The sequence below is a fragment of the Salmo salar genome, chromosome ssa27 (genome assembly GCF_905237065.1).
Source record: "Salmo salar chromosome ssa27, Ssal_v3.1, whole genome shotgun sequence".
NCBI classification, from domain to species: Eukaryota; Metazoa; Chordata; class Actinopteri; order Salmoniformes; family Salmonidae; genus Salmo; species Salmo salar.
In genome coordinates this window covers 15944005-15962927 of record NC_059468.1, presented here as the reverse complement: position 1 = coordinate 15962927, position 18923 = coordinate 15944005, and the positions used below count along the sequence as shown (strand labels likewise).

Below are 18923 nucleotides of genomic sequence, written 5' to 3'. Positions count from 1 at the left end.
AACGTTTCTGTACTCTGGACTAAAACAGAATTATGATGTGTACAATGTTACGTATTGGATCCTTAAGAAATACAACTTTTACATTACCCTGCAGCTTACCTATAAAATGGGGCTGATGGTGAAGTAGACATACTCGGTATTCATATCACAAAAGATATAAATAAATAAGCTCTCCACAATGAATTTCAATAGAAAACTTGTAAAAATAGACAAGATCCTGCAACCATGGACAGGTAAATACCTGTCTATTTATGGAAAAAATGCCCTGATTAACTGCTTAGTCATATCTCAGTTTACTCACTTACTTATGGCGCTGCCTAATCCTGATGATTCGTTTTTCAAATCATATGAGCAAAAAATATTTCGCTTTATCTGGGACGCTAAACCAGACAAAATAAAACGAGCCAATCTATATAATGAATATGAATTGGGTGGGTTGAGATTATTAAATATAAAAGCACTAAACCTCTCTCTAAAAGCTTCACTCATTCATAAGTTTTATTTGAACCCTAAATGGTTCTCAAGTAGATTAATAAGAAAAGCTCATCCATTGTTTAGAAATGGGCTTTTTGCCTTTGTGCAGATTGCCATGTCTCATTTTCTATTAATTGAAAATGATACTTTTTTCAAAGTATCTGTCTTTTTCAAACAAGGATTGCAGAGCTGGCTACAATTTCAATTTCATCCCCCTGAAAAGATAGAACAAATATTACCACAATATTATAGCTGAACTCAAATGTGCTGGTTGATAAAATACCTGTATTTATGGGAAAGATGTTTGAAAAGGGTATTTTTGTCCTTAAATGATATTGTAAATTGTAATGGTTGAGTTATGTCCTTCATGGAGTTATCAGAATTGTACGGGAAGGTCTGCTCAATCCAAAAGTACAACCAATTGATTACAGCATTGCCCCAAAATGGAGGAGGCGGGTGGCAGCGGGAGGAGGTAGGGAACTGGTCTGTCTGCCCAATATAAACGATCATAACTGGTGGAGGAATAAAAATAGCATAAACAGGAAAGTATACCAGTTTCATTTGAGGACCAAGATGTTGACAACTGTGCCATACAGATCGCAAAATAGTTGGGAAGAGATTTTTGATGTACCGATTCCATGGTACAGGGTGTATGAGTTGATATATAAAACAATGCAAGATTCAAGACTTTGTGCTTTTCAGCAAAAATTATTTTATAGAATTCTTGCCACCAACAAAAATTTTGAGTATTTGGGGCATAAAATCGAAGCTCTGCAGATTTTGTTGTGAGGATACAGAATCAATAGACCATTTATTTTGGTATTGCCCTCAGGTACCCTGTTTCTGGTCGCAGGTTCAGGAATGGCTGAAAATGCATAGCATTGATCTAAAATTGACCCTAGAAATAGTACTGTTAGGAGATCTGGAGAGACCGGGTCAGTCAATTACTAATATACTAATACTCTGAGTAAAAGTATTTATCTTCAACACGCAATCTGTAGATTCTATTCGATAGATTCAAATTGTACGTTAAACATCATAGCATGGTTGAAATATATGTGTTGCGTAGAAACACAAAGTGGGTGACCAGCAGAGATAGATGGGATGGGCTGAGGGTTGGTATGTGGAAATGGAGACAAGTGAGAGTGGAGTTGCTGTGTGAGAGAGAGAATGATGCTCAAAAGATAAAGGGAGAAAAAAAGTCAAAATAAAACATTAAAAAAGTACATTTGAATGACACTAAGTGGCAGTGTTTTTACAACTAACGCCGGTTTGCCTGAGGCTGATGCCATGCAGGTGTTTGTAGACATGTATATACACACACTCTCATTCAAATAAACACATACAAGAACACACACATACATGTAATAGTGCCAGGCATGTACACAAACATATACAGTTGGCATTGCTGTTATGATTTCTGTTTTGTTATGATGTCCTTTGTTTTAATAAATATATATATATATAATATTTTTTTTTGCATTGTTGTTTGCTGTTTTCTCCTCTTTTCCTTTTTTTTAATCTTTAGTTCATTCGGGGTTCTTGGGGGTGGGGAATGGAATTAATTGTATTTTTTTTTAATTCTTCCGGGGGGGGGGGGGGGACTGTGGGTAGGGTCTCAAATGGTTGAGGGACAGCTATTGGGGAACTGTGGGGGGGGGATCTTGGAGGGTTCGGGTTTCACAAGATTGTGATCATGAAAAAAGAAACTATAACATATATTTTATATCACTATCATGCACACGCACCCTCACACATAAGGATGGCTCTGTTGCGGAAAGACTGATACATATTTGATAGTGTCTTGATGCTGTATTGTTTGTCCTTCATGTTCTAATACTTCAATGTTAGCCCTTCCTTGTGTTTTTTTGTAATAATATTATTATTATATCATTTAAAAAAAGTTTACATACACTAAGTTGACTGTGTCTTTAAACAGCTTGGAAAATTCCAGAAAATGTCATGGCTTTAGAAGCTTCTGATTGACATCATTTGAGTCAATTGGAGGTGTACCTGTAGATGTATTTCAAGGCCTACCTTCAAACTCAGTGCCTCTTTGCTTGACATCATGGGAACATCAAAAGAAATCAGCCAAGACCTCAGAAAAGAAATGTAGACATCCACAAGTCTGGTTCATCCTTGGGAGCAATTTCCAAACGCCTGAAGGTACCACGTTCATCTGTACAAATAGCATGCAAGTATAAACACCATGGGACCACGCAGCCGTCATACCGCTCATCTCCTAGAAATAAACGTACTTTGGAGCAAAATATGCAAATCAATCCCAGAACAACAGCAAAGGACCCTGTGAAGATCCTGGAGGAAACAGGTACAAAAGTATCTATATCCACAGTAAAATGAGTCCTATATCGTCATAACCTGAAATGCCGCTCAGCAAGGAAGAAGCCACTGCTCCAAAACCACCATAAAAAAGCCAGTCTATAGTTTGCAACTGCACATGGGGACAAAGATCGTACTTTTTGGAGAAATGTCCTCTGGTCTGATGAAACAAAAATAGAACTGTTTGGCCATAATGACCATCGTTATGCTTGGAGGAAAAAGGGGGAGGCTTGCAAGCCGAAGAATACCATCCCAACCGTGAAGCACGGGGGTGTCAGCATCATGTTGTGGGGGTACTTTCCTGCAGGAGGGACTGGTGCACTTCACAAAATAGATGGCATTGTGAGGAAGGAAAATGATGTGGATATATTGAAGCAACATCTCAAGACATCAGTCAGGAAGTTAAAGCTTGGTCGCAAATGGGTCTTCCAAATGGACAATGACCCCAACTGTACTTCCAAAGTTGTGGCAAAATGGCTTAAGGACAACAAAGTCAAGGTATTGGAGTGGCCATCACAAAGCCCTGACCTCAATCCTACAGAAAATGTGTGGGCAGAACTGAAAAAGCGTCTGCGAGCAAGGAGGCCTACAAACCTGATTCAGTTACACCAGCTCTGTCAGGCGGAATGGGCCAAAATTCACCCCTTATTGTGGGAAGCTTGTGGAAGGCTACCCGAAACGTTTGACCCAAGTTAAACAATGTAAAGGCAATGCTACCAAATACTAATTGAGTGTATGTAAACTTCTGACCCACTGGGATTGTGATGAAAGAAATAAAAGCTGAAATAAATCATTTTCTCTACTATTATTCTGACATTTCACATTCTTAAAATGAAGTGGTGATCCTAACTGACCTAAGACAGGGAATTTTTACTAGGATTAAATGTCAGGAACTGTGAAAAACTGAGTTTAAATGTAATTGGCTAAGGTGTATGTAAACTTCCGACTTCAACTGTATACACTACCGTTCAAAGTTTGGGGTAGAAATGTCCTTGTTTTTTAAAGAAAAGCACATTTTCTGTCCATTACATCAAATTGATCAGAAATACAGTGTAGACATTGTTAATGTTGTAAATGACAATTGTTGCTGGAAACGGCACATTTTGAATGGAATATCTAGATAGGCGTACAGAGGCTCATTATCAGCAACCATCACTCCTGTGTTCCAATGGCATGTTGTGTTAGCTAATCCAAGTTTATCATTTTAAAAGGCTAATTGATCATTAGAAAACATTTTTGCATTAATTTTAGCACAGCTGAAAACTGTTGTTCTGATTAAAGAAACAATAAATCTGTCCTTCTTTAGACTAGTTCAGTGTCTGAAGCATCAGCATTTGTGGATTCGATTACAGGCTCAAAATGGCCAGAAACAAATAACTTTCTTCTGAAACTCGTCAGTCTATTCTTGTTCTGAGTAATGAAGGCTATTCCATCCGAGAAATTGCCAAGAAACTGAAGATCTCGTACAACGCTGTGTACTACTCCCTTCGCAGAACAGTGCAAACTGGCTCTAACCAGAATAGAAAGTGGGAGGCCCCGGTGCACAACTGAGAAAGAGGACAAGTACATTAGAGTGTCTAGTTTGAGAAACAGATGCCTCACAAGTCCTCAACTGGCAGCTTGAAATAGTACCCGCAAAACACCAGTCTCAACATCAACAGTGAAGAGGCGACTCTGGGATGCTGGCCTTCTAGGCAGAGTTCCTCTGTTCAGTGTCTGTTATTTTGCCCATCTTAATCTTTTCTTTTTATTGGCCAGTCTGAGATATGTCTTTTTCATTGCAACTCTGCCTAGAAGGCCAGCATCCTGGAGTCGCCTCTTCACTATTGACGTTGAGACTGGTGTTTTGCGGGTAATATTTAATGAAGCTACCAGTATTAGTATTCAGATCTTTGGCAGCAATTACAGCCTTGAGTGTTCTTGGGTATGACGCTACAAGCTTGGCACACCTGGATTTGGGGAGTCTCTCCCATTCTACTCTGCAGATCCTCTCAAGCTCTTTCAGGTTAGATGGGGAGCGACGCTTGAGTTTAAGTCCGGGCTCTGGCTGGGTCACTCAAGCACCTTCTGAGACTTGTCCGGAAGCCACTCCTGCATTGTCTTGGCTGTGTGCTTAGGGTTGTTGTCCTATGGGAAGGTGAATCTTCTCCCCAGTCTGAGGACCTGAATGCTCTGGAGCAGGTTTTCAATCATCTCTCTGTACTTTGCTCCGTTCATCTTTCCCTCAAACCTGACTAGTCTCCCAGTCCAATCATGGTTTCATCAGACCAGAGAATCTTTTTCTCATGGTCTGAGAGTCCTTTAGGTACCTTTTGGCAAACTCCAAGCGGGCTTTGACTGAGGAGTAGCTTCAGTCTGGCCACTCGACCATAAAGGCCTGAAAGGTTCTCTTATCTCCACAGAGGAACTTTGAAGCTCTGTTAGAATGACCATAAGGTTATTGGTCACCTCCCTGACCAAGGCCCTTCTCCCCCGATTGCTCAGTTTGGCTGGGTGTTCAGCTCTAGTAAGAGTCTTGGTGATTCAAACTTCTTCTTTAAGAATTATGGTGGCCACTGTAGTCTTGGGGACCTTCAGTGCTGCAGAAATGTTTTGTTACCCTTCCCCAGATCTGTGCCTCGACGCAATCCTGTCTCGGACAATTCCTTCAGCATCATGGCTTGGTTTTTAATCTGACATGCACTGTCAACTGTGGGACCTTACAGTGCCCTCCACTAATATTGGCAGCCTTGTTAAATATGAGCAAAACTGGCCGTGAAGACAATGTCTTTATTGTTTATCCTCTTGGTCTTTCATTCTCAGCAAAAAAAAGAAATGTCCCTTTTTCAGGAACCTGTCTTTCAAAGGTAATTTGTAAAAATCCAAATAACTTCACAGATCTTTATTGTAAAGGGTTTAAACACTGTTTCCCATGCTTGTTCAATGAACAATAAACAATTAATTTACATGCACCTGTGGAATGGTCGTTAAGACACTAACAGCTTACAGACGGAAGGCAATTAAGGTCACAGTTATGAAAAATCAGGACAGTAAAGAGGCCTTTCTACTGACTCTGAAAAACACCAAAAGAAAGATGCCCAGGGTCCCTGCTCATCTGCGTGAATGTGCCTTAGGCATGCCGCAAGGAGGCATGAGGACCGCAAATGTGGTCCGGGCAATAAATTGCAATGTCTGTACTGTGATACGCCCAAGACCGCGCTACAGGGAGACGGGACGGACAGCTGATCGTTCTCGCAGTGGCAGACCACGTGTAACAACACTTGCACAGGATCGGTACATCCGAACATCACACCTGCGGGACAGGTACAGGATGGCAATAACAACTGCCCGAGTTACACCAGGAAGGCAAAATCACTCCATCAGTGCTCAGACTGTCCGCAATAGGCTGAGAGAGGCTGGACTGAGGGCTTGTAGGCCTGTTGTAAGGCAGGTCCTCACCAGACATCACCAGCAAAAATGTCACCTATGGGTACAAACGAACCGCGCTGGACCAGACAGGACTGGCAAAAAGTGCTCTTCACTAACGAGTCGTGGTTTTGTCTCACCAGGGATGATGGTCGGATTCGCGTTTATCATCGAAGGAATGAGCGTTACACCGAGGCCTGTACTCAGGAGCGGGATCGATTTGGAAGTGGAGGGTCCGTCATGGTCTGGGGCAGTGTGTCACAGCATCATCGGACTGAGCTTGTTGTCATTGCAGGCAATCTCAACTCTATGCATTACAGGGAAGACATCCTCCTCCCTCATGTGGTACCCTTCCTGCAGGCTCATCCTGACATGTCCCTCCAGCAGGACAATGCCACCAGTCATACTGCTCGTTCTGTGCGTGATTTCCTGCAAGACAGGAATGTCAGTGTTCTGACATGGCCAGCGAAGAGCCCGGATCTCAATCCCATTGAGCACGTCTGGGACCTGTTGGATCGGAGGGTGAGGGCTAGTGCCATTCCCCCCAGAAATGTCCGGGAACTTGCAGGTGCCTTGGTGGAAGAGTGGGGTAACATCTCACAGCAAAAACTGGCAAATCTGGTGCAGTCAATAAGGAGGAGATGCACTGCAGTACTTAATGCAGCTGGTGGCCACACCAGATAATGACTGTTACTTTTGATTTTGACCCACCTTTGTTCATGGACACATTATTCAATTTCTGTTAGTCACATGTCTGTGGAACTTGTTCAGTTTATTTCTCAGTTGTTGAATCTTGTTACGTTCATACAAATATTACACATGTTAAGTTTTCTGAAAATAAACGCAGTTGACAGTGAGAGGATTTTCCTTTTTTGCTGAGTTTATCAGGGGACCAAATGTTCAAAGGCCTGAAGCAACAACTTCAAATAATAACCACACTTAAATTGATACTGAATGTGTGGTTATGGTTTCATCCACTATATACCTGCAGCATCAACCTAGCAGTTAGTAGTTATTGGCCTTCCCTGTGGCTCAGTTGGTAGAGCATGGTGTGTGCAACGCCAGCGTTGTGGGTTTGATTCCCACGGGGGGCCAGTACAAAAAAAAAATAAATGCATGAAATGAAAATGAAATGTATGTATTCACTATTGTAAGTTGCTCTGGATAAGAGCATCTGCTAAATGACTAAAATGTAAATGTAGTCAGTACAAAGTTGGCAAAATGTGGCATTTGATGTCATAATTGTTGTAAACTTGTATTCTGGTGATCTTAACCAGACAAAGATGTATTTTTTCTTTATAACATCAAGACGTCTTTGGAAAGACTTCTTATTTCGCTTATCTGGTCAGATAACCAGATTATTTAACCAAATTACAACCAGATAAATACATGTATTGCTAAATTGGCATTTACAAAACCTGACCATGATGTCACAACATCATAATGCAAAATGTACACATTTCATCGACATAGAATAATAGGACAATTAAAAGTGAAGAATTTGTGAACCAATTTGTGAACCACTAATAAAGTAGCCAGCATTAAAAGTTGATGTGGGAAAATGACTTATTCCCTTCATCAGTAATTATATAATTACATATTGCAGTCCCACTGTGAAATCCACTCGAAAGTACTGTTGAATTAGAAAAAGTGTTAATGGTCATAATTGCACATTGCCACCATCAGCCAATTCCATGGGGCACTATAGACAAATCTGAAAACCTTTTTACAAATATCTCTAATTCAGAATATACAAATGTACCGGTGACATTCCATGAAATGAGTGCCTTTTGTGTCCCTTTGATATTTTAAGTAGAAATTGTGCAGCAATATTGAATTTTAAAAGCCTTTATATTCAATGAAGTGCCCTTTTAATATTGACCCCATGGATAATTCAATAAATCAGATTTGCTAAAGTGCAAACATTTTGCAATTTGAAATGTGCCTCCATGCACCCTCTGTGACTGCCAGGAAGATTTAACATGCTTAATCCTGACATTTCTCCAAGTTTTCACCATCATTGTAAAGCCCTAGTTATTTTATTGCTTTGACAAAGTAATTTCTGAAGATTATTATTTATTTCATGTGATTAGTGATTAATTTACGTCTGTCCCTCATTTTAAGGTCAACCCTGTTATGTAAACTGAACTCTCATTTTAATATGGTGGAACTATTCCTTTTTAATTATTTTTTTCAAAAGAAACATTGAACATCTAATAGGCAAATCATAGCGTAAAAGCAGATGAGCTGGTTCTACTCTTTTTTGGCAGTTTTCTGGTGTTTTGTGGTGGAAAACTGAATGTGTCAAGCATAACATGTCAACCATGTTTCCCGTAGATAGTCAGCATAGATAGACAGGCTAGAAATGTTTTAAAACCTGTTGGGGCTAGGGGGCAGTATTGACAATTTCGGAAAAAATATGTGCCCATATTAACCCCTGTGCGGCCTCGACATCCAGCGAAAAATCATATCGCCATTAGCATAACTAAATTTAATTAACAAAAATCCAAATTATATCCTTTTATAGACACACCTCTCCTGAATCGAACCACGTTGTCCGATTTCAAAAAGGCTTTACAGCAAAAGCAAAACATTAGATTATGTTAGAGGAGTATATCGTAAAAGTAGCCACATAGCCATTTTCCGACCAACCACATGCATCACAAATAACCAAAAAACAGCTAAATGCAGCACTAACCTTTGACAATCTTCATCCGATGACACACCTAGGAGATCATGTTACACAATACATGCATTCTTTTGTTCGATAAAGTTCATATTTACATATAAAAACAGCATTTTACATCGGTGCGTAACGTTGACTAACTATTTTCCCTCAAATGCATCCGATGAAACAGCGCTACAATTTACTAAATTACTATTCGAAAACATTTTTAAAATGTAATATTGTCATTCTAAGATTTATAGATGAATATCTCTTGAAAGCACCTGTAATGCCAGATTTAAAAATAACTTTACTGGGTAATCACACTTTGCGATAAAAAGGGGATGCGATACTCAGAACAATAGGCTAGCAATACAGGTCAGCGCCATCTTGGAACAATCGCATATGAAATCTAGTCTTGTATACTATTGTCAATAATCCCTTACCTTTGATTATCTTCATCCTTAGGCACTTCCAGGAATCCCAGGTCCACAACAAATGTATTTTCATTCGAAAAAGTTCATCCTTTATGTTCCATTAGCTTGTTGTTGTTAGCGCGTTCTGAAGGCTGCACCAAAAGTTCCGACGTGCGCGGGGCTGCTCTTTCAACAAAATGCATTTTTTTCTTATTTAGGTTCGTTCAAACATGTCAAACGTTGTATAACATAAATCTTTAGGGCCTTTTTCAACCAGAGCTCCAATAAGATTCAAGGGGGACGATTGCATTGTCATTATAAACGTTTCGAAAGGGGAGGGTAGCCAGGGGCGCCGGCGTCATAATGGTGATGGCCCTCTCCGTGTGACCACGTTCCACAGCGTGTCATTCTGTCAGTTTTCACAGTAGGAGGCTCAAATCACTTTGTAAAGACTGGGGACATCTAGTGGAAGCAATAGGAAGTGCTCAATGAACCATAGCTCACGGTGTGATTAATAGGCAACGTGATGGAGTTGAGTCCGCAATTCAGAATTCCACTTCCTGTTTCGATCTGTCTCGGGGTTTTGACTGCCATATGAGTTCTGTTATACTCACAGACACCATTCAAACAGTTCTAGAAACTTTAGGGTGTTTTCTATCCACAAGTATTAATTATATGCATATCCTAGCTTCTGAGTTTGAGTAGTAGGCCGTTTAAAATGGGCACGATTTTTTTTCAGAATGCGCTGTGGCGCCCCCTATCCTAGGCGACCGTCAAGAGGTTAAACTGCCTCCTACTCAAACTCAGAAGCTAGGATATGCATATTATTAGTAGATTTGAATAGAAAACACTCTGAAGTTTCTAAAACCGTTTGAATGGTGTCTGTGAGTATAACAGAACTCATATGGCAAGCAAAAACCTGAGAGAAATCCTACCAGGAAGTGGAAATCTGGATGCATGGGCTCTCTTCAAGTCATTTCCTATTGAATACACGGTGACGTAGTAATAATTGTGCACTTCCTACGGCTTCCACTAGATGTCGACAGTCTTTACAAAGTTGTTTGAAGCTTCTACGATGAACAGAGACCGAATGACAAGGAGGGGAAGTTGTTGAGGCAGGGGGTGACATCACTTCTTGGGGCGCGTTCACGAGGGAGGATCCTCCCGTTCCAAAACCTTTATCAAGACACGGTTGAAATATTATTGAATCTTCACGTTCTGAAGGCCCTAAAGATTGATGTTTTACAACGTTTGACATGTTTGAACGAACGTAAATACAACTTTTTTTAACTTTTCGTCGCGACATCGTCCGTGTGCTTTCTACACTTGGAGTAGCTTACTGGACGCACGAACAACAAGGAGTTATTTGGACATAAATGATGGACTTTATCGAACAAAACATTTGTTGTGGACCTGGGATACCTGGAAGTGCTTTCTGATGAAGATGATCAAAGGTAAGGGAATATTTCTAATGCAATGTATGATTTTAGATGACTCGAAGATGGCGGCTATCTGTATAGCCTAGTGTATTTTTCTGAGCTCAGTACTCAGATTATTGCAAAGAGTGCTTTCCTCGTGAAGCTTTTTTGAAATCTTTCATAGCGTTTGCATAAAGGAGATGTTCATCTATAATTCTTTGAATGACAGTTTAATTTTGTATCAATGTTTATGACAAGTATTTTTGTAAATTGTGGCGCTGATTCACCGGCAGTATTTGAGGGAAAATATTTTCTGAACGTCACGCGCTGATGTAAAATGCTGTTTTTATATATAAATATGAACTTTATCGAACAAAAAATGCATGTATTGTGTAACATGATGTCCTAGGAGTGTCATCTGATGAAGATCATCAAAGGTTACTTCTGCATTTAGCTGTGGTTTGGGTTTTTGTGATGCATGCTAGTTGCTTAGAAAATGGCTGTGTGGTTATTGTGTCGATGTACTCTCCTAACATAATCTAATGTTTTGCTTTCGCTGTAAAGCCTTTTGGAAATCGGACAACGTGGTTTGATTCAGGAGAAGTGTATCTATAAAATGGTGTAAAATAGTCCTATGTTTGAGAACTTTGAATTATGACATTTTGTGGTTTTAAATCTGGCGCTCTGATTTTTCACTGGCTGTTGAATAGCGATTTCGCCCCACAACCCTAGAGGTTAACAATAAATAAAAATTAAGCTTGCATTCAACAGCCCCTCCCTGATGCATACAACAAGCTTCTATTTTCCCTGTCACAAGGGAATTTAAAGCTGATTTAAGATGAAATTGTCAACCCTGTTACTTCATTTGGCACTTAATAGGCACTTACTATCGTGATCTTTTTGAGATGGTAAACATGTTTTTTATGAACCTGAACATGTGCTCTGTTATGACAGAATGTTACAATTAGATGATTTTTTTTTCTCACCAAGTTACACATCTCAGAAGGCACCGAATTGGTGCAATGACCCACCAACTAATGTACAGATAAGAGTATTTTTTATTTATTTTACCTTTATTTAACTAGGCTAGTCAGTTAAGAATAAATTCTTATTTTCAATGACAAATGTATCAACAAAGCCAATAGATATATTCTTAGAGACACAATCATAGTTACTTAATTCTGTTCATGAAAATAATTAAATGATTGTTATGCATATGTATGTCTTCATCTCTGTACATGTGTATGGTATACATGACAACCATCACTGAATGCTGCCCCCTTAGCTTGTTTCATGGTGCAGTTTGAATACAAATCTATTTAAATAATTAAACTATTCTATGCTTCCAGCATAGTAGTACAATGAAAAATACTTATAATATTTTGAAGCTGACAAATACCAATACGGTCAAAGTGTTGTTTGACATAGCGCATCACGTCAATGCATCACTTAAACAACAGAAGACTACAGTACTTAAACTGCAAGTGGGCACTTCTTATTTACTGTATTCAAGGTGTGACCTTGAATGTGTGCTACTGAGGGTTTTAATATATAATTTGATTTCACTGACACATAAAAAGGCACATAAAAAGGCACAGAGAAGGAGTGCAAAAAAGAAGGGTAACCAACAGTATGCTTTCATAGCGGTGTATTTAATTTGTCTCCAACAAATACAATGGCTTGGGAAATGCAAGGATGCATGTACCAAACCAGAGCTTGCAGATATCCAGAACAATAAAAAACAATGTATTTGAATTGGTTCTATTGAACTGCAATGCACTTACATAGTTTGCACTTTGCAATCCAGTACACATCTTTTCGGTATGGGTTCTACATACCTATCTCGGGGTGCTGATTTCTCCCCTCCACCGGCACACTGACTGTCCTTCGAAGCAGCTTGGTGCGCTCGCTGCGCTGAGAGCCTGAGCGACGTTCATGCATCAGTAAAGGGTGAACCTAAGGTAAGAACAGGAGGTCAGATAGGTCAAGGTCCGGCTGAAAACCCACTCTTAAGATTGTACCTTGGTCACTCCACGCCTGACCATCGCTCCTCCTAGCACTTCCCCTACATACTGTATAAATCACTTGTGTTGGGCACTAAAGCCTCACTTTGTTTAGCTGTTGTCCTGTAAGAAAAAAGTGATTGCACAGGATCATTTCATTTTTGCTAAATGATCATATCAAACCAGAGCATATACAGTATAAGAAAAAGTTAGTTGTGTAACACAGCTACATGCTTTTTATTTGTATTTATTTATGTCAATTTCACTGGTGTAAATATTTCTGAGTTAGCTTCATATGACTTGATATTTGTGTATTTAACATAATAAAGCAATAAACTGAAAACCTCCCCTACTGAAATCCAGACCATTGAGGGTTGAGCGTCTCAAGGACCAGGGGCATTTTCCACCCACACTTAAAATAAAGGCTAGCACAACACATTCCCAATGTGGTTAACAGAGGTGAGAGGTCAAATTGCTTTACAACACGCAAAGCCTTACCCAGAAGCACTTTGTCTCTATGTGAAACAAATAGTTAACAAAGTGAATAGGTTGGCATTAAGGCTACATTCTGGTATTTAATAAAACAATAAACTGACACTTGCATTGGTATACAGCTGAGGGATGGGGATAGGGAAATGTAACCCCTCTCAAATTCTTAAACAGCACAGACTGACATCAACATTATCGTTGATATCTCTTCAAAATCAGGCTTGTTAACCTTGTCTCTGAAAATATGAATTTATCATATAGTGTAGGTTAATGTGACCTCCAAAACCATGCCGCACATACTGTATTAAGTGTCATATTACTTCATTTGTGAGCCATTCTTATGTCCCCTATGCTCTCTGTAAATGCTAGCTTTGTTGATCCTCTTATTCGTTGAAATTGTAACATTTTCCCAAATATTGCATTGAATTAAAATATTCCATCCCACATATTTCATTGAGTTCATTTGACTATATATAGTTGTTTGACATACCACAGAGAGAAAAGTAGATGGCTCAGCACAACCTCAATGAACTTGGAGAGCTACTGTACATTATATTGAGTGGGTTCTGCTGTTAGCTGTGGCAAAGAGCCCTTGGCTAAGGGACAGTGAAAGGACAAGGGTGTGTGGTCCGAAATAGCTTCTCCCACAGGTATTTCCCCAGACAGGTGACATGAGCCAGCACTGGTAAGTGCATCACCAGAAAGTGCTGAAGTTTAGAGAGAGAGAAATGATATTCGCATTGTGATACTGTGCCATAGTAAATAGCAGAAAACACATAAAATTGAGCTCAGGTAACGCTAGCAATGATAAATTGCCATTCCAATTGACTTAAGCTCTACTAAGTTGAATGTAAATTGAATAGCTTTTTTCCTTTATTCAGAAGTACAGTACTGCACATCTTTTTTAAGTGCACTACCCCAGTACTCGCAGCGAGTAAAACACATATTGGAGTAAAATACATGTTTTGTATGACTATAATTAGTAATGAACTATATTAAATGCTTGTACAGTATGTTCTCAGATCAATAGATTAATGTAATCCCCTATCCCATCCAGATACACGCTAAAGGAAAAGGTTACATAAGTAGAGGAATTCCTCTCATTTTCATTGAAAACCCTAACCCTCAAACAATTCATATGAATCACCTGTGTATGATTACGATCATATCAGGTTCAATTTACAATAACAAAAAGTGTCTCCGTTACTGGGGTGTCTTTGCAAGAGTACCTGCCATATGAATTAAGAAGAGGAACGATTATTTTGGGATACCACATTGTAAAGTTGAATAATGTCTCCCTCCAATGGCTAGTTTTGGGACTTCATCTCTCACATCTGGGCTGCTCTGTTATTGATGGGCCCGTGATGTATTCCACAAATCTGCCCAATTCTACTTTCCTACTCGGAACTAACAAACCACTGATACATTGCATTGCATCATCAATGCATTAGCTTGTGCTAATTTCCAGCATCTGTCCGTATATGGGTTGTAAAATAGGAGTATTCAAGTGGGGGAAAGAAAATAAAAAATACAACAAAATGGTATCATACAATAACATTCTTGCTGTTCTTTATACAAGCTATTCCTTAAATCTTCTCTTACCCACTTGATGAGACAACTCGTATTAACTAAATAATTCAAAACCCCCACTTGGACCTAATAGAAACATACAGAATTTAAAATAAATAATTGCGCTAGGGATAGAATGTGGATGTACAGCTCTATGGCTGCGTTTACACAGGCATCCAAATCTGATATTTTTTTCACTCAAAGGTATTTTGATCAATCAGACCAGCTCTGCATGAGCTCTGATGTGATAGGTGAAAAGATGAAAGACAATTAGTGCTGTAAAAATATCAGAATTGGGCTGCCCGTACGACACCACATTCAATACAACCTGTATTAGCTGCCCACTGCGGTACCTAGTTTTTCGCCCCTGTCTCTCAATCGGAGACTGATAAAGACCTAGGTAGCCTGGTGTACGGACTCACTAGTAGCGTTATAAAGTTTAAACACATCACCTTTAATAGGGTTTGGCCCTGAAAGTTCAGTAACAGAAAAAAGTAGGACCTAGCCTGGATACTCAAATTATCTAAAGGGTACCTTTATTGGTTAGGGACAACACTCCAATCCAAACAGGGTTTAGGTGTGTTAACCTAGTGCACCATACCAATATACAGTGCATTCGGAAAGTATTCAGACTCTTTGACCTTTTCCACATTTTGTTACGTTACAGCCTTATTCTAAAATTTATTAAATCGTTTTTTTCCTCATCAATCTACACACAATACCCCATAATGACAAAGCAAAAACAGGTTTTTACAAATGTTAGCAAATTTATTACAAAAAAAACTGCTATCACATTTACGTAAGTATTCAGACTCTTTACTCAGTACTTTGTTGAATCACCTTTGGCAGCGATTACAGCCTCGAGTCTTCTTGGGTATGACACTACAAGCTTGACACACCTGTTGTTGGGGAGTTTCTTCCATTCTTCTCTGCAGATCCTCTCAAGCTCTGTCAGATTGCATGGGGAGCGTTGCTGCACAGCTATTTTCAGGTCTCTCAAGAGATGTTCGATCGGGTTCAAGTCCGGGCACTGGCTGGGCCACTCAAGGACATTCAGAGACTTGTCTCGAAGCCACTCCTGCATTGTCTTGGCTGTGTTGTCCTGTTGGAAGGTGAACCTTTGCACCCATTTGAGGTCTGAGTGCTTTGTGTGCTCTGAGTGCTCTGAGTGCTCTGGAGCAGGTTTTCATCAAGGATCTATCTGTATTATACTCTGTTCATCTTTGCCTCGATCCTGACTAGTCTCCCAGTCCCTGCTGCTGAAAAACATCCCCACAGCATGATGCTGCTACCACCACGCTTCACAGTAGGGATGGTGCCAGGTTTCCTCCAGATGTGACGCTTGGCATTCAGGACAAAGAGTTCAATCTCGGTTTCATCAGACCAGAGAATCTTGTTTCTCATGGTCTGAGAGTCCATTAGGTGCCTTTTGGCAAACTCCAAGCAGGCTGTCATGACCCTTTTACTGAGGAGTGGCTTCCGTCTGGCCACTCTACCATAAAGGCCTGATTGGTGGAGTGCTGCAGAGATGGTTGTCCTTCAGGAAAGTTCCTCCCATCTCCACAGAGCAACTCTGGAGCTCTGTCAGAGTGACCATCGGGTTCTTGGTCACCTCCCTGATCAAGGCCCTTCTCCCAAAACTGCTCAGTTTGGCTGGGCGACCAGCTCTAGGAAGAGTCTTGGTGGTTCAAAACTTTGTCCAATTAAGATTGATGGAGGCCACTTTGTTCTTGGGGACCGTCTAGGTACTCTTCCCAGATCTGTGCCTCGACACAATCCTATCTCGGAGCTCTACAGACAATTCCTTCGACCTCATGGCTTGGTTTTTGCTCTGACATGCACTGTCAACTGTGGGTCCTTATTTAGACAGGTGTGTACCTTTCCAAATCATGTCCACACAGGTGAACTCCATTCAAGTTCTAGAAACATCTCAAGGATGATCAATGGTAACAGGATGCACCTGAGCTCAATTTCGAGTATCATAGCAAAGTATTTGAATACTTATGTAAATAAGGTATTTTTTTTTTTTTTTAATTATAAATTTGAAAATGTTTCTAAAATCCTGTTTTCGCTTTGTCATTATGGAGTATTGTGTGTAGATTTATGAGGAAAAACATTTATTTAATCAATTTTAGAATAAGGCTGTAACAATAAAGTGTGGAAAAATTCAAGGGGTCTGAATACTTTCCGAATATACTGTACCTGTAGGTAAATAAATCAGTGATCAATGTGGACTCTCAACCCATCAGGTAGACTCTCTAGTCAATCAAATACATTCACTGACCAATTAAGAGCTAGGGAGAAATGAAAATCAGCAGGACTGTGGTTGTCTGCCATGTCCTGCATGTGCTTGTCTCTGGTGAACAAGATGGAGGTATTCATCCTACCTCCTCCTGGTCAAACATGTAGCGCTGACTCCCGGTTCTCATCGAGCGGCGTAGGTTCCAACCAGGGGAATCATAAGCCAGGCCATTGGAAGGGGTCTGGGGCCGCGAAGACAACGGGGAGGCACACCTTCCATCTTAGAATGAGATAAAAGGAATTAGTAAATTAACTTTATATAGAAGAAAAACAGCACAGCAGCTAGGATCAATAGCACAATTGATAATGCCAGAAAAATAATACTTTATTTTTTTCCCCAGGAGGTAGCAGCAGAGCTTCCATTTTTTACTTGTTATAAATAGAGTTGGCAATCAGATCTACTGATTGTCCTAAAAATAAAATAGACCTGTCCTCAATTCAGAAACTTCCATGAGATAGAAAGACAGTGGTGTCTTTTGACAAAAAAGTAAGAGACCTGATATATATCTATGTGCTGCGTCATGATACAGAAACTGGCTCCTGACCATGTGGGCTGTTTTGGCTCGGACAAGGCTTACTTATAATATATAATTTTATATATCATAAGTTGCTTGTTTACTGGCAAGTTGCAGATACAAACAGCTAATCCTCTTTCACAATTAGTTGTCTTTCTCAGTAGATGAAAACAAACAATTTAACACCACCTCGCATCCCTGCCCCATTTATTTGGGGGTATTATAATAAAGTAAGGAAGTAGTACACGAAGTGCATTCTTCAAATACTACAGATAAATACTTTTTTAAAAGGCTGAATAGTGCACCTTTAATGTTACCCAATAAGTCAATATGTACCACAGCAGTGTGCCCAAATCTAGGAGACAGGGATGCATAACAAAAACTACAACATTGACATTAATAAAACGGACATACTCTTGCGTATTGTATTTGGCAATATAGCAAACCTAATGATGTTTATGGAAAAGTATGTGACATTTCAATTCTGTGTTAATTCTCCATGATAAAAATAATAATAGAGAACCATTTCTGTAATTTGCCCATTCATTGTGCTGGGAGGATAGCCAAGCAGCACATTATTATCCACCTACTTGGAGGTATGGTGATTTTCATACAAGAATGCAATACTGTATATACAATTTGACTGTGTGTCATATTTTGTGCACGGTTAAAGTTGCACATCCAGAAATAGAGGAGTGCACAGGAAGCTAAAATTCTGCTCTGGCATGTCATTTCCGCAACGCCCACTCCTTCACTCGCTCTCACTCACACACACACCCCCAGCCCATCGCCATGGCAACTGAGAAAAGAATAGACTAAGGGACTGCTGAAGGGAAAGATGATCTGCAAAGGATAGAGCAAAAGATTCCAAGCAGGATGAAGAGAGAAATGGAAATAGCAAAATGGGTTCGAGAGAGGATAGGGCTAGCGTTCCAAAGGGGAGGAAGAGAAGAGAACATCTGATAGAACTAGCTACCTAAAGGGGAAATTGAGGTTTGTGAACAATTGACAGTGGAAAAGGTGGAAGAGAGAGATAGTAGAAGGGTGAGGAACTAAAGGAAAGGAGGGCACTATTTTTTAAGTGAAGCCCACACTTTGTCTCCATGGCAACCCTGATACACATGAAGAAGTGACTAGTCTCCTCCCTCTCTTGTCCTCTATAGTCTTTAAATGTACAATATCACATGTAGTATGTAGGAGGCCCTGCAGATTCCAAAAGTAGAAAGTAGATATTCCACCACTGTAGTTTTGTGTGGGCTTGTGATAACCTTGACCACTACACACTGGAAACATTAGGCTGCTTCATAGTCACAATCATATTTTTTCCT

General features: G+C 39.9%; 1 protein-coding gene across 3 annotated transcripts in view; it reads right to left on the bottom strand.

Annotated features, from left to right (window-relative positions):
• The window catches only part of LOC106588535 (ras/Rap GTPase-activating protein SynGAP), a 99852-nt gene that overhangs the window by 59480 nt on the left and 21449 nt on the right, over positions 1-18923 (bottom strand). For all 3 annotated transcript variants that reach the window (XM_014177664.2, XM_014177665.2, XM_014177666.2), the window contains exons 2-3: positions 17167-17300; positions 12557-12674 (exon numbers count right to left, since the gene is read on the bottom strand). In XM_014177664.2, the coding sequence (XP_014033139.1) occupies positions 12557-12674; positions 17167-17300 (252 nt within the window). The remainder of the gene's footprint in view (positions 1-12556; positions 12675-17166; positions 17301-18923) is intronic.